This window comes from Beta vulgaris, chromosome 9 (assembly GCF_026745355.1).
Source record: "Beta vulgaris subsp. vulgaris cultivar EL10 chromosome 9, EL10.2, whole genome shotgun sequence".
Taxonomy (NCBI): domain Eukaryota; kingdom Viridiplantae; phylum Streptophyta; class Magnoliopsida; order Caryophyllales; family Amaranthaceae; genus Beta; species Beta vulgaris.
Genome location: NC_079210.1, coordinates 33738607 through 33766487, shown reverse-complemented (window position 1 = coordinate 33766487; position 27881 = coordinate 33738607). Strand labels below are relative to the sequence as shown.

Below are 27881 nucleotides of genomic sequence, written 5' to 3'. Positions count from 1 at the left end.
GTGACACTCCTACAGTAAGCAAAATCAAAATTCAAATGAATGGAAGACTGATGTACACTGATAAACTGAAAGCGCGAAATAAGATTAAAAAATTATATTACTCGTATATGTATAATATAATTCATTGTGATCCAAAGTTACATCTAAGTTCCTGTATTTATCAAAAGGGTGATTTTAAACCACCTTATATTACAAAATAGGATTACATGTACAACCTTCTATCTACACAAAAAATGAAGATGAGATACTATCCAATTTACATTCCAAGAAACAAGATAACTAGATACAGAAAACCCTAACACAGTTTCCAATTCAAATCTTGCTAGATCATTCGATCTTCTCAATAATTTCTAGTCTGGTTTTTCTCTTCCAACTTTTCATAGTTGCTACAAGGTTAACTAACCCTACAACTTGACTTTTGCTGTATTCCTGCAAACAATAACCATATTCATATTGTCAGATAAATGCATAAGGTAAGAAAGATAATTTTACTTCTCTCTTTTCCCCAATGATAACACTCAAGCAGAAGACTATAGAAGTGTATTTTTACATACCGGGTGTGCACGGGCCCAATGAACATACTCGGTTTCTGGAAGGTAATAGGCCTACCAAAAGAGTGGAACAGAGTTAACCCTCAAAAAAGAAACTAAGAATAGCATTACATGTACTTATATCATTACCTTAATGAATGTCTCAACTATATGCACTTTCGGTTTTACATCCTTAGACACAAAGTGCTGAAGCCCATTTATCAACACCTGAAGAAAAGAGAGATGGATAAACATCGAGAGAATAAAATATTGTAACAAAATTCTTCTGCACAGCACTTGCGAAGAAAACCTGTAGATCCAAAGACATAAGAGCTCGGCCTTCATCTGTACACCTCTTCACACGTGATAGACCCTCAACAAGTGTTTCTGAGACAATTTCGACACCATGCTCCAAAAGTTGTTCTTGAACCTAGTGGAACAGGAAAAAAGCTTCAGATGCAGCAAACAAGACAATAATAGGCCAAAAGGAAGTATTTACAGTGACAAGTTCGACAGCTATAACTCAGTAATACAGAATCTCAAAAAAAATTTCCCTCTAGCTGAAACATAAGTTCATTAGTAATACCTTCAGCAGCTAATCAGCAAGCTGATCACAATTGCATTTTTCTTTCTGGGTTTATGTTTTCTATCTCTTATCCCCTGTCACTTGGATCATATAATTCCCTCAATCCCTGACCAACTTCCCAAAGCACGTTCTGACATACAAATTGAAGCAACGGTACTGTGAAGCTAAATGTCATTCTAGTAAGAGACCAGGATCCCCAAAGTAAGCATACCACCAGAAACAGCCATTAAAGTACTGTTAACACACAAATGGTAAATGCTAATGCAGGGGCCAGGAGGGATTATTAGTGATTTAGAAAATCTAAAGCTACTAGAGAAATTGATCGTTAGCCTGATTCCTGAACTGTAACAAAATAAAAAATCAGTGCAATTAATAACCTTGCCACAAAATATTACCTCCTTGTCGATTCCTGCATGTGCAAGCCTTGTCTTATAGTGTTTAAATTCTCCCAAAAGCAAATCAACATAACTGTTCATATATGGACAACCATCAGATTACTAGCAGTATATTTGAAGCAACTGCCATATAGGTAATGATGAGAATACAACACATGTTCATATTCTAGATTTGACAACTTCCTCAACAAACAACCAATTGCAAAGTTCAGTCTTAAACTAAAGCTGAGGTTAATGACATTCTAGAAGATATTAGAAAAGTTTTATTTTGTCTAGATCAAAAGCATCAATAAATTAAAGGTAAAACTAACACTAAACTGAACTATTAGTGGTCTTCCCAAAATAATCTGAACTATTGATTAACTCAAAACAATCCAAACTATCTGATCACCCTTCTCAAAACAACCTGACTTTATTTTCAGCTTCTAAGCAGGTTAAAGTGACGTGTCAAAATTTAATTGGGCTGAAATTTTTAATTTTTTAATACTTCGTTTCGCCTCTCTCCTCCATGGTTTCCTCAGCCCTGACCTCAACAACCCTTGCAGGCAGTCTATAATGGCTTCTTCGTCAACCCGCAGGCTCCCCTCCATTCCTTTAGGGGGCCATTTGGTTGCTATGGAGTAAAGGGAATGTAATCAAGAAAGGGGTAGAATGGCAAAGGAAATCAAAACCCTTAGATTTAGAGTGGTGTTTGGTTGGTACAATGTCAATCCTCTTTCTTCCTCCTGTTACCCTTCTTCCACCACAGCACCACCACTCCTCCCTCTCTTGTTGTTCCCCTGCCGCCTCTCCCCACCCCAGTAACGACACCTTGTCGTCCCCCTCCCCTTGCCCTCCCCGCAGCGGTTCCCCCCTCCCCTTCCCACCGTCACGTTCTCCCCCTCCCCTACACCATCGCCTTCTCCCCATTCCCTGCCCCGCGCTGTTGCTTTCTCCCCCTCCCCTTCTCTATGCCGTCGCCTTCTCACCCTCCCTTTCGTGCCGCTGCTGTGTCGTTCTTCCAATTTTTTTTCTAGGGTTTGTGCCTTGTGGGTTAGTGGTTTAGGTGCTGGATGGTAGTGGTGTTTCTCAGCTGCTGGTTGTGGTGGGCCTTGTGGGTTAGTGGTTTAGGTGGTGGATGGTAGTGGTGTTTCTCAGCTGCTGGTTGTGTTGGTAGGGTGTGTTGGGGTGGAGGGGTCGGGTTGTGGTGGTAGGGTGCGCAAGTGGTGGTGGTGGTAGGGTGGTCAGGTGTGGTTGGGTGGTTGGGTCAAGGGGTGGTTGGGTGCTCAAAGAGATCGTCAGTAATGAGTCAAATAAAGGGTAAGTGAAACCCTTGGAGGGGAATGAAAGTAGAGGACTTTGGGGGTTAGGAAAGGGTAAAAAGTATCCTTGATTTGAGCAAACAAACAAGTAAGAGAGTCAGTTCCTTGTTTCCCTTACCCTTTCCACCATACCTCCAACCAAACGCCCCCTTACTTCTTCCTTTGGCTACCAACAACACCATCCCGATCCCTTACCTGGTGCATTCCCCATCAACCCCTTTCTTTTGAACTGTCTACTTTAAAAGGTGCGAAGAAAGTCGACGATAGGCAGGCACAAGACCAGATCCTATGCCATTATTCAGTAAAAAAACCTATCTAAACAGGAAACTGTCAACAAGACCTGCGGAGGTAGTTGGAAGCAGGCGATAGGCTTAGATCAGATGCAAGCAAGGAAAGCTGCCCATTAGAGGAAAGGAAAGGACGAAGCACATTGAAGTTGATTGCCACCCAGTTCGTGAGAAAAAAGTTCTTGCATGGGGAACCCTATGTGAGAGATTTGCCGGGGCTTTTAAGGGCTTTTCTTGTGCCAGGAAATGAAGCAACTGCTCTTCTTTCGGAACGAGCGAGTTCAGTAGAGTAGCGAACAGAAGTAAAAGACAGTTGTTCTATCCAGACCCCAGCCAGCCTACCATCATCTTTCATTGGTTGTCTTCTCTGACCACTACCTAATACCACCCAAATCATCTAATATCAGTACTAGCCCATTCCCAAAACCATGCTGAAGCCTTTCCAACAAAAAGAAAAAAAGAAATCTGACTTTAACCAATAGCATGAGAAACTTGGTCCAAAAATGAAAAAATCAAAAATTCAACAAAAAAAAATTTATAAATCTACTGCAGCCCAAATGCAGCACGGTAATAATAGAAAAGACTAATGGGTTGGATCACAAGGAACCTTGTAGCCAAAACACTTAGAGCATCTAGTTAAAGAATCACACCACAAAAATAAAATGTTTGCTCCTTGTTAACACAAGCGAAAAAAAAAAAGAAAGGGACCATAAGAGATTCAGATTGCGCAACTGGATTTACCCTCAGTAGAGGTGAATGGTGAGAGCGTGCAGAGATGAGGGAGAAAGAGTTTTTTCTTTTACCAGTAGAGGGGGTCACCGGTAAGGATGGACTAACATGAGAAGGGTAATTGAATAGTTGGGATTATATTGAGTAAATTAATAGTTTGGGTTATTTTAAAAAGGCCATTAATAGTTCGGATTAATAATGTTAAATTTTCCTAAATTAAACATGGTCAAAAACAAAATTTATATGTGAAGACAGATTGTGAACTAAACTAGAATGCTAGGGAGGCACCAAAAATGCAAAATATAGTCTAGTTCCTTGTACCTAATATCAAATTTTATACGACCCAGATTACTGGGTTCTGAACAGAGGTCTACAATTTGTACAGAGAGGTCAACAACATCATGGATTTATCGGGTTCGGGTTGAGGATTTGAACCAGCTAACCTATAAACCCAACATGAACTCGACACAACCCAACTTGTATGGTAGCTCTCACCATGATACCATCTTTTGCAGAGAGAGAGAGAGATCATATAATGAGGCACCTCCGAGGTGTTGGTGGCTCGTCATGAATAGGCCACGAAGGCCAGTAGTTCTAGGATTGTGTAATTATATGCTTCTTACATCCCCTGGTATTCCATACTCTTGACTTTAATTGAGGACGAAGCACAAGTAGGTAGGTGCATTGGTGGCAGCCCCCTTCCTCTTTGCTATGCACTAGATGCGAAGATGTTTTCAGGTCTCCTGCTCTTATCACAATCCTGAAGAGGCAGGCTGGCTTAGTTGTAGTCCTTTAGCTTTTCTAAAGCAGCATTCTCCTTTGACTCTCTCCCTTTCATAAAACACATGGAATTCTTCTATACTATCTTAGCATAACCCCTACATTATTTACAAAGTTACCAATGGTGAATATACCATCTCCTTCAAAAGACAACCTGTCAACCCAGTACTGAAGAGAAAAGTTGTTTTTGTCCTTGTTTTTTTTAACACCAAGTTGTCTTTCTTATGGTCACAAGATATATGAATTACTAGCCGATGCTCAAAGGAAGTTCTCATTTAACAAGTGATGAAAAACTCAACTTAAGAAAAACCAAATGCAGAGGCACCTAATGAACTGAACCGTAAGACCAACAAGCTATAACCAAAAGTATATTTTGGTGTCACTGAAGGTATACAACAGAGTCCTCAACCTTCCTAAAAGAATGAAGGACTAAATTGGCTTTTGGTGACCATTGATGTTTAAGTAATCAGAGCTGCAGAGAGAGGCACTTTGAACACCAAACATAAGCTGGGGTTTCATACTCTGCATAACATAAACAAAGAAGCTAAAATTTAGGGTCTTTCTCGTTTGTTTTGTTTTTATTTCCTTTGCTCCTCTTCAGAGGGGGGTGGGGGGGTGGTTTCGGGTGTCGGGGACAGTTATATAGATGCAAACATCAATGCTATAAAATGCACAAATAAAGACAATTTACCCATTATGCTCCATTCCAAGTTCTTTGACTTCCCATTTAGCATTGGCAATGCGATCAACATACCTGGACATAATTTGCCACGAACAAAGTAAGAAAATATATATAAAGAAGAAATCGTGTACCCACAGCACTGCATCCTATATGCATCATCAGTGTGATCATATTAATTTTAACAAGAACACTGTCTTACCCATTGATGTGAAGAAGCGATCTTGCAGTTGATCTATAAATGTGCTCTGTGAGGTCTGGCACAGAGTCAACCTGAAACCCAAAATTCTCATATCGTCATTAGTTGTACAGAGGCGACTAAAATGTTAGAAGCGCATGGCATACAGAATACTATATAAACAATTCAGCAGCAAGTAAGTGAAAAAGGTTTAGGTCATTAGATTCATGTTTGCAAGTTACCAAAAAAAGATGTTAATAACATTATGGCACAGATCAAAGGATTAAATGCAAGCAATGACATGTTTCCCAAGTGTATGAGGATCAATCTCAGTTCAAGATAGTCCTGGAAACAGAAAGGTGCATACCAGATAGACAAAGAAATCTTCAACTACAACTGGATTATTTTGCAAAAGCATGGACTGAAGATGAGGCTTTGATCTATGCAGTATTCGAGCAACAAGAGATACAGTATCAACAGCAGCACAAATTTCCTGCACATTGAAATGATATTAGGTACAGGAGAAAATACAGACTGCAGACTGTCAATTCACAGTAATAATATGATAAATACATTCCTTTATCAGAAAAGCCAAAGATTCAGTCATATCATGTCAAGAGAGGGGGGGGGGGGTATTCTTTCATCCAGCAGCACATATCATATGCAAAGTGAACACCTTCAGACAAACTTAGGTGCACAATAAGAGAAAAGCAATATAAAACAGAAAAAGGGAAGTCTACTTAGGGAGTTATGAAGAATATAGTTTATCTACAGCAATAATAACTGTAAATTTAACCATTTTACAAGAAATAAAAATGCTCAGAGTGGAGTCTTTCACATTACAGCAATTTTCTACTTAGGAATATGGCGAGTACAAAAACAAAAAACTATAGTCAATTTGTAACTAACAACATAGATGTATGCATGGTTCAATTTGATACTATGGAACATCTAACCAGTTCTAACCAAAAAATTCCTATTATTACATACAAGGTTCTCATAGAGGTTCCCCCCCCCCCCCCCACATACACACACACACACAAAGAAGCGGTGGAGCATGAGGCAGTAGGAACTTGATTGTGCATTTTCTCTGTTTCAATCCAAGAAATTTACATAAGCAATGACAAAGATTAGTGGCCCTACTAAGCAGACACCTTGAGATCTGGAGAGTGACTAAAATTTGTGCCAGGAGGAATTGTAGGTGTTAGATCCATATTCTTCAATGATGAATTAAGAGATGTAGGCAATGACACTGAAGAGGTAAGTGCCTTGGGTTTTAACCATTCTTCACAGTCTTGTGTTATTCTGTTAACCGCTGTCCTCAAACGATCTGCAAGACAAAAAAATAATCTTAAAATGAGTTGACACATGAGAAAACTAAGGCGCTGGAGAGGATGAAACATAAATGGCTACAAAACAAAACACAGTAACTTACAATTAAGAGTGTCAGCAACACCTTTCCCATTAACATAGCTGTCTTGGTGACCAAACGTGTCAAAGACAAAGTAATAATAGATCTCAAACAATTGGCATAATCCCTACAAGAATTAATCATGTGAAACAACAATTTCTTAAAAGGAGAAACAGCACGGCAGATAAAGATTACATTGCAAGTTACGGATGGAGCATATAGTTTTGCCAGAACATACTTTGAATAACTCAACATTGATCATTCCTAATTTCTGCATAAGCCTTGCATACTTGTCCATGAACCTGTTATAGATAATTTTAGCAAAGTGCATCTTCTATGTCCACGTGCATATAAATTAGAAGACAACAAAATTCACCTCAAGAGACAAAGTGATGAGCCTGTTTGTGCTGAAGCTTCATCATCTCTCCATTGAGAAGAGTGATTACGCGAAAAAAGCGGTTTAGATATCCTGCTAGGAAGTTGACTATCTTCATCGATGAAGTCAGCGAGAAGATCCTCATTTTCATCATCTAGAATATAAGTCCCATTATTTGCATGATTCATGTTATTTTCAACGGTAGATGACTTCTTAGATTCATATCTTGAAGGAGTTACACCAGATTCTACAGAACCAGATGCCTCATCAACAAATGGGGAAGATGTATGACAGTGTGCAGGAGATGAAACTTTCATCAGAAAAGGGTTTCCAGTTATAAGCCAATGAGAAAATCCACTCTTTCTAGCCCCAAATTCAGCAGAAGGCACTGATTTGTTAGAATGAAGTTGCCCGGCATTCAGTGAACTAACATCTGAGAATGCAATTAAAGGTGCTCCATCACCAACGAGGCCAGCAAAACTGACTACTTGAATAGCATCAGGAGGCAATTTCTGCCAACATTCCTTTTCCAAAACCATCTTCAAAGCCTGAAATTATAACAAAATAAATGTTATTGCACACAAAAAGCACAATCATGCAGAGCATAACTGAAAAATGCGAGTATTAGAATAGAAATAGTATACGATATATACTTTAAGAAGATGGATGTGAGCAATATCTGAGTCATACTTGCAAATGCTAGTTTTTTATATAAGAAGAGATTACTTATTTGATAAAATGAAAGAAAAGTACGACTGGGGGACATCTGACCTCGCAATTGCAATGAGAAAACAATTATATGCAAAGTCAAACTGTTCCATAAAACCGCTAAAGTATGCCTCCCTTAGGTGCTGTCCAATTGAAATTTTCCGAAGAGTCATTTGACCATTTAAAATCTGGTTGCGAGTCTATAATATTCTAATGATCTCCTTTGGATCATTTCGTGACCTCTTTCTCTACAGGATTCCTAGTCCTCTCTCAGTTATTCCCCCAACCGGCTTTTGTTGACAAACCCTTTTGCATGCAAGATTATGAAATGTTATAAATAAAAAGTACCATAAGGCCCTTCAGTCCTTCGCAAGTGAGACACTTTCCAAATTAGCAATGTTCAGTAGTTGGGACATCCCGAAATGGAAACTTTCACATTGCGCATCAGGGTTTCTATTTAATCAATTTTTCGTTGTATTAGAAATAATAACAGCTTTAACACCAGAGTTCCTTAACCATATTTTCCTGAACAACCCAAGTAGCTATCATCAAATTGTCACATCGACATATCCAAACGGTAACTTCTCCAAACATACAAGTTTGCTTTATACCGCAACGATTTCCATCTTTTTTTTTTTTTCAACTACAATTTCCATCTTTATTGTCATATTTTATCACATTTGCTGATAAAGCATGTTCATTCTGCAAGTTTAGGGTGAAATCACGGATAGTGCAAAGAATCTCACCAGAGAAGGATAGGCTTAATTTTTGTTTGCATGTGATAGGACCAAAGACTTCTATCCATCCAAAATTACAGACCAAAGACAACTGATAGGGTAATGGAATTCAAAATATGCAGCTACACTAGACACCAGCACTCATATTGAAAACGGTTACACATGGGCTTTAAGCAGTAGTAAAAAAAAGTTGTACCAACAAATAATGATGTAGTTAGAAAGAAAGTACCTAAAAAAAAGCTCCTAGTAATTAAGCAACAATTAGCTCAAAGAGAATAATATATATAGAAGAAGAGAAGATAAAATTTCCTTCCATCCCCAAAAGAACATTATTGACTTCAGCACACGTTCTAGAATACTTATTGAATGTAGATAAAATAGAGAAAGAAGATGGAGAACAGATTTAGTAAGAGAAACTGTTATGAGAAAAAAAAAAAAAGGAATTTGTGATGTAGAGAGAAGAGAAAAATTGTAATGTAAAAATTTCTTTTGGGACAGAGTAAGAACAAAAATTAATCATAGCGCATTCTAAGAAAGAACGAAATAAGACTTACATATATGTTCTGCTTATGAAAATTACTGAAGTAACTTTCACATGCAGCCTTCAATTTTTTTCTAAACTCAGAAGCATCAACTCCACAGAATGCTTCCCCAGCCAAAACATATACATTCAGATCCTCATAATTTTTGAGGAATTGGTGAATACTGGTTGAACAAAATGCAGCAGAAGAAAGCAGCACTGAAACACGACTTGTCATAAGTTGCCAAAAGTTTTTACATCCCCTCTGAAGCGACTGAGAAACAAGAGCTGTAGCATCCCTTCGCAGTTCATACCACGGAGATCCACTGTTGGACATGGTATTATCATCCAGTGGAAAATCAGACATGCCATTGCAATCCCCAGGAAGGGAGCCATTAGTTCCAGAAGCATCAGCAGAATTTCCACTTGCATATTCACCAGCAGAACAAGAATGTCCCAATCTCTCAGAAGAAGCAGCTAAAGATTCATTATCTACTCTATCTTCATAAGTTCCTGTACCTAAATTCATTGATTGAACCTCTTCTGGTTTCTGAGAAATATCATTTTGCCTGTTCAAGCTCTCCTGCATCAGGGAACCACATAAATGAAACAAGATTATAAGCACGTATCAGTATGACATGATATTCCAGAATGAATTTTTTAAAGGGCGCTAGATTTTTGCAAAAAGCATCTCCCATGATTGGGACTCTTATGAAATAATTCATAGTTTGGATTAACATGAGAAGACCATCCATTGGGATTACACCCGTGAACCATTCCTATTTTTTACATTATAAATCAATATACATCTTCAAAGTTTAAAGTGAATGACACAACTATCAAGAAATAATCTAAATTTTGGTAATATATGGCAAAATCCCAACTAATGCAATACCCAAAGCCACTTAAACCAAACTAGCAAAGTTACTACCGACATTGGCATGGCATGCAAAATTACTATTTCACATTTTCAACCTCTTCTTAAATAAAGCAGTAAAGCACTACGTCGCTCTCTTTCCACCCGTCCCACCATTCAAATTTACCTCTCTTCTGTCCTCTCCCTTATCCTTCATCTTACTTTTTATATCCTCATATGACACCAACATGAAGCTCAACCACCTTTTTTTTTTTTTAAAAAAGGCTCCTTTCTTGTCTTTTGAATCTTCTAGAATCATAAAGTAAGACCACCTTCTAGAATTTAGAATCATGACTTAAAATCTAGAGTCATCATCACCTAATAATTTTCAACATAAGGCTATTGATCAACCAAACTCCTATTGTTAAACAGCATGAGTAGAATTCCAATGCCCAAGAACATATCATTAACTTCAAGGTGCCTCAGTAGGTTCCATTAATAGCTAAATCGGAGCAGACAAGGGAGAGGGTATAGTAGTTGTGAATAATAAATTAGTACCACCTACATCGGCAGGAAGGATTTATCGAAGGTCAAGGCAAGCGAAGCATCATCGGTCAGGGATTCTCTGGGAATAGTCGCAAAAATGGAAGAGGGAGCGGGGGGGGGGGGGGGGAGAGAGAGGGAGAGAGAGGGAGGTAGGGGGGGGAGGGAGGGAGAGAGAGGGAGAGGAAGAGGGCCTCCTTAGAAGTTTGCTTTGTCCCTTTTGTGAACTTTCAGCAACTTTTTGTTGATGGTAGGGTAACACCGTAACTAGAACAGGAGAAAGAAGGGGGATATTAAAATAGATAAATAGAGGGGTAAAGTGGTAGAGGATAAAATCCATCCATGGGGAGAGCTATATGATGAGGAAGAAAAAGAAAAGAGAAAGAAATCAAGAACTAGGTTTTTTATTATTTAATTTTCTTTACAAGGGGCAAGGAGCGCTTCCAAGTAATGAAGTGAAAAGGAACTGTCATCACTTTGCTCCTTTTACATAGAACGCCTTGGTAGTTGAGATTATTGCCATGATTTCTCATAGCTTTTCACCTCCTCCCCCATCCCTTTGCTTTACTTTGGTCTTCATCCTTCCTTCTCCTTCCCTCCAATATTGTTATCCTAGTAAACAATCAGCTGTCATGTATTTTTGTATCAAAAGAGGCTAATTTCAGCAATCAAACATATATTCTTTAAAGCTTCCAACGTCGATATATATACCATATAAATGCATATTATAAGCCTCGCACACAAATCCTTCGCTTACGACAGGACCTCTGGGGGATTAGCCTTAACTGGGATATATAAGAGGCAACTTATTTTAGGTAGATAAAAGAAAGAAAAGCAAAAAACTTATGTGCGCAGCAATTACTATCAAAAAGGCAAAGCATTGAAACTTGACAGAAATTCTAGATGGTGACCCTAAGTTATGTAAAATTCTAAATGGGGGAAAGAATAGATTGATTCTAGAATATGACCTTAGGGTTTTAGAATTACCATTACCGTGACATTAAACATGAATTAGGCGTTAACTGAACATTAGTATGAAGCTTTTTATTTTTTTATTAAGTCCCTGTATCTCCACCTCTCAACCATTATGATCAAAGACATTACCTTTCAACTCCCTCCCTCTCTAGAAATCTTTTGAAATCGCAACTTTCCTTTATCGATGCAATTCCAAACTCAATTGAATAGTAGAATACTCATTCAGCATTCAGTTAGCGCTTAAAGAAAGATTAATACAGTAAATGTAATTGAGAAACCTTAGGGTCACATTCTAGAATCAATCTTTTTTCTCCCACCACCTAGAATTTTACAAAACTTAGGGTCACCATCTAGAATTTCCCTATAGTAATTTTACAAAAGCGGACCCCCCAACCTCCCTTCAAAGTTCAAACCCTAAGATCCCGGAATCAACATTTAGAATCAATGATATTTGATAGGTAACCCAACATTTTATTCAATCTAGAGGTGCAGACTGTAATAGTTTGAGAAGATTTTAGCTCATTGATTCTTTACAACTTTTTGTTGACATTACAGTATGTTGCTGCAATCTTATTAACATTAAACTTACAGGTTGTAATGAGCTTGTAAGTACTGCGCTAAGAACATTGTTATAGACAAAGATGTAAATTATTCAATATATTTAGCAAAACATAGGGCAGCAATTCACTTTTTTTTTATGTGAACCAATGATGATACCCGCTCCCCTCCAGGAAAAAAAATGATCAATACTCCCTGTTTTCATAATATATGGCCTATAATATCACAGTATAGATTAAAATGTCATCGAAAACCAATTGAACATTGAGTTATTGATGCCAATTACCAAACTTACCCTCTTTTCCCTGATATACCATCAAATGGCTATGTTTAAGAAGGATGCTTCACTCGATTGACCATTTGACCTTCTTTTTCCTGGTTTTGAGGAATACTAATTTATGCACCCAAATTATAAATGCATTATCTAATGAAATGGAGGGGGAACTACTTATCTTTTCTCCAAAAAATATCTGCACTATGTCTCTACAGTGATGGTCTATATGAAGAAAGCATTTGTAGACTATTTGTCTACAGCCTTTTATTTAAATTTTTATTCCATGACGAAATGGATTAATTAAACTTTAAAAAAGAATGAGAGGAGTTTGCATGCCTTCTTTATTATTCTATTCCTAGCCTCATATATGAGATAGCCCCTAGAAACCATAAGTAAATAGTTCCTCTAGCGGATAGGAAGTCACAGAACCCAATGACAGTGTAACAGAATAAATATGACCAGCCTTACAAGATCAAAGGAAGGAAAAAGTAAATTGAGTTACCCATCCAGAGTAAGCAAAGATTGAAGGAGCAAGCAACCATGCACATAATGCTAGAAAGTAGGATCATTGACAACCTTCTAAAATGAATATATGAATGCATATTTAGATTTCATCAAGTTGTACAGACCCATTAACTCATGCAATTACCCAATTGGTAGAACATAGGTATTAGGTAATACTTCACTAAAAAGTAGAAAGCAAGATTATATATATATATATATATATATATATATTGAGCCCATAAAAAAGAAAAAAAAAATTCTAATATTTTTTTTTTTTTGGAGTTACATCACTTTTTCAGTAGAGTTACATCACTTATTCTGCTATTCATAAGAGTTATAGCGCGTAAAATTCATTCTCATTTCTCATGTAAGTATGCATTCTCATATGAACTCAAATAAGAGCTGACACTTGTAACAACTAACAACCAATTAAGATCAGCAAATGAAGTCCATGACATAGCTAATCATAAGAAACTAAATATCACTAGTTAGAATTAAAGTATATTACCTCATTCTCTGGCTGGAAGCTCATTATTGCATAATAAGAACACATCAACCTAAAAAGTACTGCTAGTGTTCTTAGCAAACACTGTCTGAACTTAGATTCGGGTAACTGGAGACATAGGTCGCTGTAGGTAAGTCTCGAACTGGGTATTGAACAAGTGGAAAGCATATCAAAACTTCACTCAGAAAAGACAAACACATATAATGACTCAATATAGACAACTTACCTGTTTTGTAGATTGTCTGTATCCTGATCCTGCCAAAATTAGTCATGAGGGTCTATCAGAAAAACTGAAAACCACAATTATTGCATGTACTCACACATTTCAACATTTCGAATTTGGGAAAGATATTTGTTGGATGCATGAGGGCGTTACCCCACCCTCATCCCTCCATCTTTTCTCATATGCCTTGGTCTACTCGACTAATTCGTTAGTTTATGATAGGCCTGGCTAAGGGGCTCACCACCAAACCTCATTATTGTAAAAATCCCAATCCAGATCTTATGATCTTACGATCCGAGCAAATGTGATTAATCCCGTTCCTTAGTAGAATCTCAATGTTTTCAGGATAAAAAATTAAATTGTTACGATCTTACAATCCGATCAGATCCGACATGCAATGGTAAATGAGATAATACACAATTCTTCTTTACATTTCTTATTACAAATTTAGCTCATTAATTAAAGAACTTAATAGTTGTTGCTATAAATTTCATAATCCAAGACATTCATATAATTACATCTATAACCACAATCTCAATTTTGACAATTTTGCACTTGTATTCCAGAGTTTATTACTTGTAGACTTAACTCTGAAAAGTATCAACCTATTACGAGTAAAAACATGCTTTTAGTATTTCAGTTACTTGAAAGCCATGTTTTATATTGTATTACAAGTTTACAACAGCATTATCGCTATTTTTGCTATTTTAGGATCTTATAATCCTACTTCCCTATACTATCCGTCCGATCCCCCCCCCCCCAATCAATATTAGGTAGGATTCGGTCCTGACAACTTTGCCTTACAACAACAACAACAATGTCGGAACCTTAATCTCATAACAAGGCAACCTTCCCTTACCTATCTAAATTGGTGACAATTTAGAAAAACATAACAAGGCAACATAGATGTTATACTACCTCTGTTATTTATCGTTGTTTGGCACACAGTTCCAAGAGCATGATGATAAGGTAAACGGACAAACTAATCAAAATAATTCAAAAACCTATAGTCTAATCACTACTCTTTAAGTATTTTCTTCGTTTACCTTGTCTATAATTCTCTAAAACTTGCGTGCCAAACAATTTGGTAGGAACTATAAATGACAGAGGAAGTATATATTTATCTTTGCAGCAGCTAAAGAGACTTCGATGAGGGGTTTTACAAATCCTCAAAGGAAAGCATATCCAACCAAGAGAAAAGAGTAGATCTTAGGTGATTAGATCTGGATTCCTTCACATTAAAAACCACAACATCACAAGTATCCAGAAGCTCCTTCAATATCCAAACAGTTCCACTAATAATTGTTACCTCTTGAGCTGCAGTCTTCACTGCAGAATGAGTTTCAGAAAGTACTTCCTGCATGAAATAGCTCTGTATCTTTTCGGCAAGACCAGAAATATCCCCAATCAATGCATAGGCATCAACTACCTACGATAGATAATGAAACAAAAAAAGGATTAGGTCCAAGAAATTGAATTAGAATCAAGAGAGTGATATATGACATAGGTAGATATTATGGAAGAGGGGGGGGGGGTTATACAAGAGCAACCTGCAACACAAAAAGAGAAGCCTGAGTCCTCACAAGAAAAACAAAAATGCATGACAGTGTGTCAGCCACACAGATACCTAGACAGAGAAATCCCATCAAAGTTCACCAAAAGAAGGATTGTTATCCTTTATGTGTGAGATAATTCCAAATCTTGCACAGTAAAAGCAGTAGTGATTACTCAGCCATAATTCCAGGGTCATTAAAGTTGAGAGTTTACAAACAGTCCAGCAGTTAAAAGTTAAAACACAAAGGTCTAGGAGTCTATAAGGTATTGTTGACGTAATTTCTTTCTTTCTAGGTTACCATCATTTGGCTGCACCAGTGAATATTTTCTGTACAAGGGATTCTTGTAAGCAACATATATATCAAGCCAACATATATGCAAAGCTTCATATTTCAAAGAATAAATCTCCAGAAAGTTGTTCTTTGTATCTTTTGCTCAAAGTTATAACTAACAAATCTCAGCCCTCTAAACTCTAAAGTACCTAATTTAGATGAGAAATTGTCGTGGAATGGTGTTCAAATCTTCCGAGTCAATGCTGGGAACTGTACCTGCTCAATTTGCTATCTAGATTTTTCAGAACAATATTGAGATAATTCTAGGGTATGGGGCCGTATGGCTGTATGGTGGAGGTCTATTTTCTGTAAGAACACTCTGCAAAATACTCCCAAGAGTTGATAGCTCTAACTATCCTTCTTGTCCCAGTTCAAAGCCAGGGGATCCTATAAAGTTTCCAACAAAAGATAAACTTGAGTAAACCAACTTTTTTGTCCTTGGGTGTTATTTTGTGACAGTTGACACTTAGGTTTATATCTTTGCTTCAACCTGGTGCATTGAAAGATCTTCTGGAAGCTAGAAAGAGGAGGTTGAATGAGCACAAGTAGATTGCAGGAATGTAAAAGCTAGTTATTCAGACGAGCTTTTTGTGTACATGGAAGGAGAAGGAAATGGTAGATTGTTGAGACAAAAAGCCTAATCACAAAGCCTTAAATTCTATTTTTTGAGGATCAAGAGCATCACTTATCCTTCCCTACCATGCAGATAGTATGCATGATTCTAAGGATCAAGGGACAGTGCATGGGTCAATAGATTTATATGGTACAGAGACATTTCATCTCATGAAGGCTTGGTATTCTTTGACCATTCATCTTGTTTTTCTATAGAATTGACCACTCTTGGTGTCCCTTTAAAATAATTATGTACTACCTAATCTAAAAAGAAAGATTGGCAGTTATGTACCCAAATGCCAAAACACGCACTAAAGCACAGTTGAACCCCTTTCCGACCCCCCCCCCCCCAAATCCCAATAAAAGGGGAATATCGTAAATGATAGTCAATGCCATAAAACAAAAAACAGTCCACTTTGAGCACAGTGGATCAGACGGCTTCTCTCTAAGGTTTCCAGGTGAAGCTCCAACCAAGCATTGGCAGCAGACAGAGCTGAATGTGAGAGAGACAGATAAAGAGAGAGAGCAAACGAATAGTGTGAAGAGTCAGCTCCAGCAAACCTTTGCAGGGTTTATATTCAGATCTGAACATAGTAAATTAATTCTTTTTTCTTTTCTTTTTTATGCTGTAGGACAAAGAAAGAGTGCAAGTTTCACCAATATTCCCAGCATGAAACAATTTTCTCCAGATGTTTCATTAGGGAAACAAGCTTCAACATACAGACTAGCATATATAAGATGATTTGAACATAGTAAATTATTTCTTTTCTCTCTTCTTTTTTATGCTGTAGGACAAAGAAAGAGTGCAAGTTTCACCAATATTCCCAGCATGAAACAATTTTCTCCAGATGTTTCATCAGGGAAACAAGCTTCAACATACAGACTAGCGTATATAAGATGATTTGAACATAGTAAATTAATTCTTTTCTCTCTTCTTTTTTATGCTGTAGGACAAAGAAAGAGTGCAAGTTTCACCAATATTCCCAGCATGAAACAATTTTCTCCAGATGTTTCATTAGGGAAACAAGCTTCAACATACAGACTAGCGTATATAAGATGATTTGTGTTCATTGGATGTTTCAGGAACCGATACATATTTTCAAGTTGAAGGTTTAGGTTCACAAGTCTCAGTGCTTCATAGGTATTATTAGAAAAATTCCCATTTTACATTATAGTTGCCTGAGGTTTGGTAAAATTCCGCTTTGGATGCCTCTGGTTTATAGTCCCACTTATGGTAGTCCTAGTCCCACTTTGAGTAAATGAGGTTTACAAAGTTGTTCCACTCTGCGTACCACAACCAAACTTAGTTAGCTTTTGTATCCAGACGGTGATGTGGCAAGCACAAATTCCAAAAAGAAAATATATTCTAAAAAACACAAATTAATAAGTAAAGTTCATAAAATATCCTTACACAATCTATTAGATAATAATAAATCCAGGGAAAGAAAAAAAAAGAACTAGAAGAATCAGCTAAAATCTAACTATTTATCTATTCTTTGCATAAAAAGTTATCTCATCATAGTTTCGTTTGAAATATCAGTCATAATATTCGTGAATGAAACAATGTGTTAAGATGATGATGAGCTCAAATTAAGGCAAGCCATGTACTACTTTGACACCATGAAATGCTAGAATATTACTTCACTTGTATAGTTATCCTATATACTCCTCCATTCCTTTTTGTTCTTCCTGGCTGCTTCTTTTACACTTTCCAATGCAAAGTTAATATCTTTTTTTTCGTATCCTCAAAATGATGAAAAGTTTCCTGGTTGCTTTCAGAGCTATGTTGTTTTCTGTAATATAAACCTTCTGTCAAGGGAGATTGATTAGCAATTTAGAATTTCAATTTTATTTTGATGTTTCTAATCTACTATTTCTCAGAAAATTATTATGGTTATACATGCCTTATTGATATCTTAAGATGCATAATAATTCCTCTATCATCCAAAAATAAATAAATCATATAAGAAAACCCTCACTCCTCCCCCCCCCCCCACCCCCCACCCCCAACCTTGGGGCAAGACTAGGGGTAGGGACCTAAGCAAGTCTTAACTTTATAGCATATTACACCCCTCTCGCTACCCCCAATTTCTCTAAAGATACAGGAATGCTCCAAACCAAACATGAATTTTAGGATCTTCAATCCGAAAAAATTAGACCAGCAAAGCATACAATTTTATTTGTTCATAAAACAGAATAATTTTTTTTTCACATCTATTATTCTACGACAGCATTATATAAATAAAACTCAAGGTGCTCCATGGAATTTAGCTATAACGTTCCCATCAACTCAACCACATATACACGAGTAACGTAACACACAAAAAAAGAAATAACATAATATTTCACTGACTTCCTCAATCAAGCAAGAAGAATTAAGGAGCTTATACATACAATTACATATTTCTCCTTCTTGAAAACCTGACAAACTTGTAATAATAAGGAATCCAGCTTCTGAAGAGTGTTGCCCAACCAAACCTGGGAACATATGTGGAAATAAACAGAAAACAATCTTGATCATTAGCCGTCTAAACTGTAAAGTACTTAAAGAAGGGGAAAAGGTGATATCTCATACAATGAATTTAGGTAAAACAATGGAACTTGAGGGGCTGCAATTAGAAGAGTTATGAGTTATCAGAATCTTTAAGACAAATTCCTTGATTGATTGTGCACAGGAAAGGCATAAGTAATTGAAACTATTTGCAGTAGCATGATCACATTAATAGACGAAATGCTAATTGACATAGAAAAAAAACATAAGCAATCTGATTTAACAGTTGAATGCAAAATTTTCAGTCATACCCTACACAAACACATCCTAATCACAAGAAAATGTATGACATGCTATCACCGGAGTACTATCATTCATTATCTTTTAGAACTAAAAGTATCTTTTAGTGCTATATAGAAAGGTAAATTTTAGCCAAAAAAAAAAGAATCAATATTTGTAGTAGATATTGTGAGGGGAAAACCAAAATACGTGATTTAATCTCGATGAATTATATTAAAAAGATGTATTAGAATATTTTATTCAAAAGTGGAAATAATAAACTTTTAATATCAATTACTAAAATAATGCCACATCTGCTTTCTCAGACACTATATAATATAACCATAGTTTGAAAATGCAGTTTCTGTCAAGACCGAGGTAATGGTCGCAGTGATGCGGGTACGGGACTGATGCGGTTGTCGTACCGCCAAATATCGGCTTAGACCATGACATATCCCTTGACCCCCCCCCCCCAAACATACACCTTTACGATAAGAGTAGTATCAGTTCGGTAGCTTTGAAAGCCTTTACGACACGGGCGATACAATACGATGCGGCCTTGTTTTGACACCATGAGTATAACTATAGATAAATTTATATATTTATTTGATTAGATTTAATTAATTATTCATGTACAAATTACGATCAGCATAAATCTAGTTCATACCTTTCAAGGAGTATCTCAAAACTCAAAAGTTGATACAAAGAATCCTAATAATTTACCAATCAGTACACAAGCAAACTTTGCAGGGGCTCGTGAAAGAAGAAAATGTCAAAACTCCTGAAGTTCCCAAGAATATTTACTCAAGCTAACTGCTGGCTTAGTTTAATTAAGCAAGTTGCAAGTAACGCACATTAAAAACATGAATAAAGATTGTGTATTTGTGTTAGAAAAAAATATAAATTATTTCAGGTAACACTTAGAAAAAAAACGGTAAATAATCAATTTCTACTTTATCCACGTGGAGCCTTATATCCCCACCCCGAAACCCCAATACACACACTCACAGAAAGACAATAATCTACCAGACTGAAGTAATATTTACCTCAACACTGCGGCTCATTTCTTGCACAGCTGAAAGCTCTGAAAGTGTATCTAGAAGTTGTAAATATTCTGAAAGTACTTGAAATGCCTGCAATCAGGTAGAATTTGGTGAGAAGCAAGTAGAATAGAATATTGTCCTTTGAAATGTAGGAACTAAATGATAATGATGTAGATGATGACCGAATTGATAAAACGAAAGCTATACATAATTCAACCTTACAGAAGTTCCCTTCCTCAACAAGTGTTTCAAGCTCTTTCCGGATATTCAGAGCATGACATAGTTCTGTTAATACTGGGAGCACATCCTGCAAAATAGTTCGAAGATATGAAAGATAGTGTAACAGAAACTTATGCTGCCTCTTACTAATCAAAATCAAAGAACCAATCTCCAAAGCTGTTCTGGTAGTTGAGCTAGTCCCAACTGGGAGTTGTATGCGATTGCACAACACCCGGAAAAATAGGGGGTCTCATCATAGTAAAAAGAAGCAATATATTTTGATCAAAAGAAAACACAAGTGTCATTTTGTCGCCACCACTCATGATTGAGAATATGAAATGATGTTACTGAAAGATCCTTTATTATAGATGGATCATTGTCACTCTTCCCATTACTCTTTTTTGGTGTGGTTATTTTGGGGAAATCAATTACAAATCATCATTAGTCTAAGAAAATGATGACTTTTTCTGAATATTGTACAATAATAATGCGACTATCCTTTTGGATGAAAGGAGTACGTACAGATAAATATGTTGCAATAATTAGCAAAAGAGTCTAGTTGACTTATTGATATATACAGTATTCTAAATTTCTTAAAGGTCTATGGTACCCATTCTCAATTACCCAAATGAATCTTCTAGTTCCAACTTCCTCGAAAATCACAGATCCCGTTTCCTAAAATCTTTTCGAACTCGTTTAGCAGCCCCATAGCTTCTGTGGATTTAGTAGGGAATTAACAGTCTGAAATGTTCACCAACCAAAGTCCTCTTTACTCCATACACATAATGATATTATGTTTTCCAAGTATTATATTTTCACTTTTTAGGTACCCAGATTTCACATTTAACAGGGAACCCTGAGTTGATAGAGACAGCAATGGCTTAGTGGCTTACCATGAGAAGCATCATGTCAGATATATAGATCATTGTCAAAACAAAAAAAATATATGTCCGTGGAATCCATCATGTTAGAGGAAGAATAGCTCATTCGATTCGTACCAAATCTAATCATTCATCAGAAGAGACATGAGACATCTATTCTCTTTTTATGCTCACTCTGTCCGGATTAATTGTGACATTGTCCCAACACAGATAGTTAAGGATTTGGGTTTACTTTGCTACAAGGAACCTTGATAATAGTAAGAATATTTCCACAACCTCCTCACAATCCAGCTTGTAAAGGTTATTTTCAGAAAATGCATCACAAACCAATACTCTACTAGAATATTTGTGACTATAATATGTGGATGGAGGGAATAGTAAATATACTATTTTATTACAGGAGCATCACGGGAGAGTCAACCCCACACAGAAAGGAGCACTATCTTTTATTTTTACCAAGGAAAGAAAAACTAGGTCAAACCCCTACTGCGGGGGTCAAGCCTAAAATGTCCTTTTACCAGCAGGGAAAAATAAACATCATAGGAAGGAAAGAAAAGGGTAGGAGAGTTACAGAAAGGGGCACTATAAGTAAAAAAATTTATACCTCAAGACACATACAAAACTCTCACACCAATTAAAATCAGAGTAGAATTCTACTATCTTTCTGTAGTTCTCCTAGTTCCAATACAATTTAAGAAAGGTCTTTCAAGGTACAGAAATGAAAACCCCAGACTAATTATAGTCACTGCCCACTTGTTCCTTCATTTTAGACTTTTACTTTCTACTGCTTCCCAGGGAAAGATCAACACCAGCTATAACACTGGCAAGATACCACACCATCTAACATGATTCTTATCTAGAAACAAGACCACTTTAATGATAAAGTAATAGGGAGATTTTTTTTTAAAAAAACACATTGCATAGAAAAGGACATAGTTCAATACCAAGAAAGCTTGCTTCTTTCTTGAATTTGTAGTAACAATGAGATCCCTTGAAACCTCATGCATAGAAGATGTCAGATGCCTCCTCCCGTTCTGCAAATGGCAATTATGCAACATGATAAAGTTAAATTGAGGATAGACCCTTTCTGCAATCAACATGCTAGTATACTTTAGCAAAAGATGTTTCGATGTTGGTTTTCATATTAGTACCATGCAGATAACTGTGGCGATCTTCAAGTCCCTCTCCAATTCTCTTACCAATTGCATACCCCTAACTGACAGCAAAATATATTGAATCCATTATAAATTTAGAGTATTACAACCCGTATAGTTAGTCATAAAAAAAGATTCTACCAGAGTAGCCACCGTTAAAACACAGCTTCAACTAACCATGACCATTAGTTTTATATAAGCAATTGACTCATAAGCTAACAAAACATGTCACCAGAAAAAGAAGATTAAAAGAAAAGCATACCCATTTCTTCATGATGCTCCATGACATGGCGGGATAAATGTGCAGATATCTTCTCCAGTTGCGCTAGTCTAACAGTAGCCTAAAAAAGAGAAAAAAAAAAAAAAAAAAAAACTAATCAAGTAGAGAAGTCAAACCTAGCGAAACCAAATCAATCAAAATTTAACTTTCGCTCAGACAGAATGGTATACTCTGTGACAGCAAGATAAAACTAGGATAATACTGTCAAATGGTTTTCCTATTCTTTGTAAGAAGTGTAAGACATTAAGCAAGCTCAAGTATAAGCAGGTGGTTGATTGGTACATCTGATGGGCGATCAAACTGGGTAGTCCAGTCTAAGCATGTATCCTAAGGCTCCATTTGTATTGGAGAAAAACTATTTTCCCCATTTTCCGTTGTTTGGTTGGACGACGTATATAAAAAAGAAAACTAAGGTGAAAAGGACTTTTCCATCTCTTTGTAACCATTTTTCCTCCCATATTTGAAGGAAAACCATTTTCCTCCACTCTCTCATTCCCAACATCTCCAGTTTCTGCTTCTAAGCTTTTATATATATATATACTAATATTCATTTGGGTTTTCTACCAGAAAAATGTTTTCTAATAAACCAAACAAATCCTAAGTAAGACAAGGTAAAAAAAAATTCCAAAGCAACTAATAAAAAGCTAGCACTAGAATAATCAGAACTCACATATCTGAGAAACGGTCACCAGCTGCACTAACATTTTGTATTACAGATCATATACTTTATGCAGCTATAAAATCAATATTGCAGGCAGAATGTAAAATCAGGTGCCACAGACCACTTCTTGTCAAACCAATAACCCTAGTGTGGGAAACTGCCAGATGCAGCAACATAAAACAAAACATAGAAATACACATTTTAACAATCTTCGTTGTCATAAACAAGAGAATCAAGAAGATAACATAGTCGTACCTTGTTTTCATAGTATTCCAATTCATCTTCTTCAGAAGGAATATGCTCCAGAACATACATAAGTGGATCAAAATCCTGCTCACAGAAGTTCACAAAATCATAACATTAATTGAATTTTATTACAATATTCAAGTATTTTGATACTACAATGTCATTGAAAGCCTTCACTAGATAGCCAGAAAGTTTCTTTTCAAAAGAGATTAGAGAAGCAATATATATTCTCTTTCTTGCAAGAGTTTAATAAACCGTTGCACAAAATATCTAGTAAGATAGAGTGGACTCTGTGGAGTGTGGACACACAGAATTTCCAGCAACAAATCATCCTTCTGGTGTTTACAGGGTAATCTGGAAGGACAAATCTGTCAATAGAGGGAATATTTACTTTCCAACAAAAAGTAAACTAGAGGCCATGTCATATTGTCATTTAGTAACGTGCCACAAAAGTCTTACTGGTAAAGTGTCATAGAAGTTACTCTTATAGGGAAAGCTTCTATGTCCAAGAGGGACTCATGGACAAGAAATAGAAAGAAGGCAATAAGAACAAAAGGCAGTATATTATCTCCAAAATTCCCAAAACAGAAAAATGCTCATATAACATTCTCGGGGGTGAACGAATGGAAATGTCAAAAACATAGTTAATCATATGATACAAGTACAACAAATGGGCCAAAGAAAAACAAAAGTAATTGAAACAACAACGAAATACCCAATGACTCAGGCATACTACTATATAAGGAAGAAATAAAAGATAACTTCGATATGAATTAACTAAGAAACCAATCAGTGGCAAACCTCTTCATAGAATTCTTCTTCTAATTCCTCTACAATTGGATAATGAGCACTACTTCCATATATGGAACTCAGTTCTGCAGAGCTTGATGGGAGACTTAACCTCTGATCAGGAGGTAAAGTTGCAAGAGCTCGAGCAACAGCTGCTGCTGCTGCTGCCCTAGCAGGAACCTGTACAAAGTTCAAATACCAAGAGATAAAATACAAACAGATTGTTTCCACTGTACAGTAAGCTCACAGAGACTACTAGATAAATGTCATTTTAGGTTTTAGGTTTGGGCACACACATAGTAAGACTAAAATAGTACACGAGCGTAAGGATTCATTGGTAGATACTACTAGATAGTGTAGAAGTAAGATTTCAGAAATGACTGAAAGAGAGACGTAGTTAGAGGAGGAGCACATATGATCTGATTTAAGTGAGTTGGTTGGGATGTAAATTTTAGTAAGGTACAAAACATTAATAGGTGGACTGACCATAATAATATACAGGACGTTTATTTGTGGAAAAAGGGAGTAGATCATTGACGAAAACAGGATGTAAAGTCGGGAGGGGAAGATTATCGTGAGCCAGCTATACGAGGGGTATGATTGGAATTGCACAATTAATCAGTTAGGAAGCTTTAGGGAGAAGACAGTTAAGTTAGAGTGAAAGAGGTATCATTAAGACTATGAATAGATAAGAGTAAAGGGAAGAACTATGAAGAAAATATTTAGTAGTTCATTTTAGTGGTTAGGTTGGGAGTGTGTCAAGTCACTCGAATAGTTTATGTTTATCATTTTATTTTCTGTAATTTCAGACTTATTAGTGAAAATCATCTTCTTCAGTTTTTAATTAATTTGTCCACAAATCCAGTTCACATATGTCCTCCTTAAGTCAATACAAGTACATGGATGGATAGCTTCCTGTATTGAAATGAAATTCCCGTGCAGCACTAGCAGGAGTCTTTCAACAATAGGAAAGGGGATTCCTAGCAAAAGCCTCAAAATCAGGTGTTTAAACCACACATACGCCTCTCTCACAAAAAATGTTACTGGACAGCAAAGACAGATTCAATCATTACTGTCCATCTAAACATGCATATACATATACAGCTAACTGAGAGATGCCACAAAAGTTTTCGTCCCTTATCATGCCAAACATACACCCAACCACACCAAGAGCTAGTTCCACAATATTGGATTACAATGGAAAAACAAGAAATAGCACATGCACATCTTCCCATTAGCCACGCACGTAGATGGCGTCTTATGGGTCTCCACCCCACGCAATATAAACAAATCACTAGATGGCAAGTGTTAGAGCGTAAGTAAGGATACAATCAATTTGAACAACACAACTACAGACAAACTTGAACCATCGGAATAGGGCAAGGAGGTGCAGCCTGTGCATGAAAGCTTCAAGTGTCTCAGAGACAGGAAATTTACCATTTAACTGCGTAGTTTTCAGCTGAGCTTGTTGACGGCTTCAACTTTGGCTCTATTATGAAACTTACCATATCTCACATTTAAATTATAGGGTGCATAAAGCTGTTACAAGAAAACTATTGTTCAACGTTCAAGGCCAACTACAGAAAGATAGTGTAGACTGTAGACTGTAGACTGAAGAGAGAGAAAAGAAACATTGCATTCGGCTAATTGCTAAATCTATTTCTAACCTTAGCGTTGGTTGCCTGGTCAGTAATTCAGCAATACTTTCAGTTTCAAGCAACAATCATCTTGAGGCTAAAACCATCACTCATTCCTCTTCTTCAAGACTCCAACAAACAAATGATCGAGCAAGCCAATAAACGCCTAGATTAGACAGACATTACTCCTCGGTCCTCAAGCATAAATTCTTTAATTGCACTACAACTAATCCAAATCCTCACCTTTTATAAATCTAATAGTACGCATCATATTATTATGATCACATTGAATCCGCCACTTCTTCTCACACTCAAACTTCACCCTCGAATCACGAACACGCAATCGAGGGACACGCCAAGGGTCCGTGCACAACAATACTTTCAGCTCAAGCAACAATCACATAGAGGCTAAAAGCATGGTGTCACAACAAGGCCGCATCGTATAGTATCGCCGAAGTTATAAAGGTTTTTCAAATCTAGCGAACCGATACTACGCGCATCCTAAAGGTGTAAATAAACCGCGTTTTAGGTAGGTTCAAGGGATAGAGCCAATAATTTGGTGGTACAACAACCGCATCATCCCCGCTTCTGCATCACCGTGATTGTTACCGCGATCGTGACGGAAACCGCATATTCGAGTTGTGGCTAAAACCATCGCTCACTCCTCATCTCCAACAAACAAATGTTAGAGCAAGCCAATAAACGTCTAGATGAGATCGACATTACTGCTCAATCCTCAACGAGAAACTTAAAGCAAAAATTTCTTTGATTGCGCTACAACTAATCCACATCCTCACCTTTTATAAATCTAATAGTACGCATCATATTATTATGATCACATTAAATCCGCCACTTCTTCTCACACTCAAACTTCACCCTCGAATCACGAACATGCAATCGAGGGACACGCCAAGGGTTCCTGTACAACAATACTTTCAGTTCAAGCAACAATCACCTAGAGGCTAAAAGCATGGTGTCAAAACAAGGCCGCATCGTATAGTATCACCGGAGTTATAAAGGTTTTCAAATTTAGCGAATCAATACTATGCGCATCGTAAAGGTGTAAATAAACCGCGTTTTAGGTAGGTTCAGGGATGAGCCAATAATTTGGTGGTACAACAGCCGCACCATCCCCGCTTCTGCATCACCGTCATTGTTACCACGATCGTGGCCGAAACCGCATTTTCGAGCTGTGGCTAAAACCATCACTCACTCCTCATCTCCAACAAACAAATGTTCGAGCAAGCCAATAAACGCCTAGATTAGATTGACATTACTGCTCAATCCTCAAGGAGAAACTTAAAGCACAACTTTCTTTAATTGCACTACAACTAATCCACATTCTCACCTATGATAAACTACTAGTACGAATCATATTATTATGATATGATCACATAATATCCGCCACTTCCTTCTCTCACTCAACTTTCATCCTCTAATCAATAACACTCAATCGAGGCACACCAAGGCCAAATCAAACGGAAATTTCCTCAAAACAAACAAACCTAGAAATCAAATATCGACGATTCTAATCACATTAATCTCAAAAACTAGATAAAAACGGAGAGAGAATGAAGATGAGAATTCTGACCTCAGGACGATCGGAAATAGAAGGAAGAAGACCGAGCGAACGAGCGGAGCGAACTGAGCTAAGGATTCTCTCTCCGACCTTAGATATGTCCATGGAACCTCCGCCTTGAAACAACCACAAAGAAGCCAAAAACAAAACCCTAGAAGTGTCAAAACCTTCAGACGAGGTATTGCTCAATTCGCCATTAATGCTGTATAAGAAAGGTAGTGGACTTAGCGAAAATGGCGATGATGATGATGATCCCGGCTGCATTTCAGTTTAGAGGAGAGAGAATGAAATCATTGGATTCAGAATTTGGATTCTCCTGCATTGTCATTTGTCAGTTGATTTTGGATTTTGGTGTTGAAGAGTAGTGAGACGAGCAGCTGCAGATCTGATTATAATTGTTTCTTTTCGACTTTTCTGATGTCCGGAAATTTTACCTGCTTTTGATTTCCAATAATTTTACTAAGTGTCT

The 27881-nt window shown here is 36.9% G+C and overlaps 1 protein-coding gene across 2 annotated transcripts; it reads right to left on the bottom strand.

Annotated features, from left to right (window-relative positions):
• Positions 1-79: 79 nt before the first annotated feature.
• Positions 80-27881, bottom strand: LOC104883225 (uncharacterized). 2 transcript variants are annotated; one of them, XM_010667705.4, is made up of 25 exons: positions 27425-27876; positions 24209-24376; positions 23417-23491; positions 22483-22561; positions 22218-22282; positions 22011-22100; positions 20184-20273; positions 19970-20056; positions 18548-18631; positions 14965-15084; positions 13659-13687; positions 13436-13574; positions 9252-9800; positions 7253-7800; positions 7115-7178; positions 6901-7003; positions 6620-6795; positions 5833-5958; positions 5490-5560; positions 5300-5362; positions 1512-1584; positions 841-960; positions 681-758; positions 555-605; positions 80-429 (listed from the first exon to the last, which is right to left on the bottom strand). In XM_010667705.4, the coding sequence occupies exons 1-25, from the start codon at positions 27674-27676 to the stop codon at positions 328-330; spliced, it is 3402 nt and encodes a 1133-aa protein (XP_010666007.2). In that variant the 5' UTR covers positions 27677-27876; the 3' UTR covers positions 80-327. The 2 variants fall into 2 exon arrangements, 1 of the variants encoding a protein (XP_010666007.2); XR_008967710.1 differs by lacking the exons at positions 80-429; positions 555-605; positions 681-758; ... (1 more) ...; positions 1512-1584; positions 5300-5362 and having other exon boundaries at positions 5545-5560; positions 6609-6795; positions 27425-27881.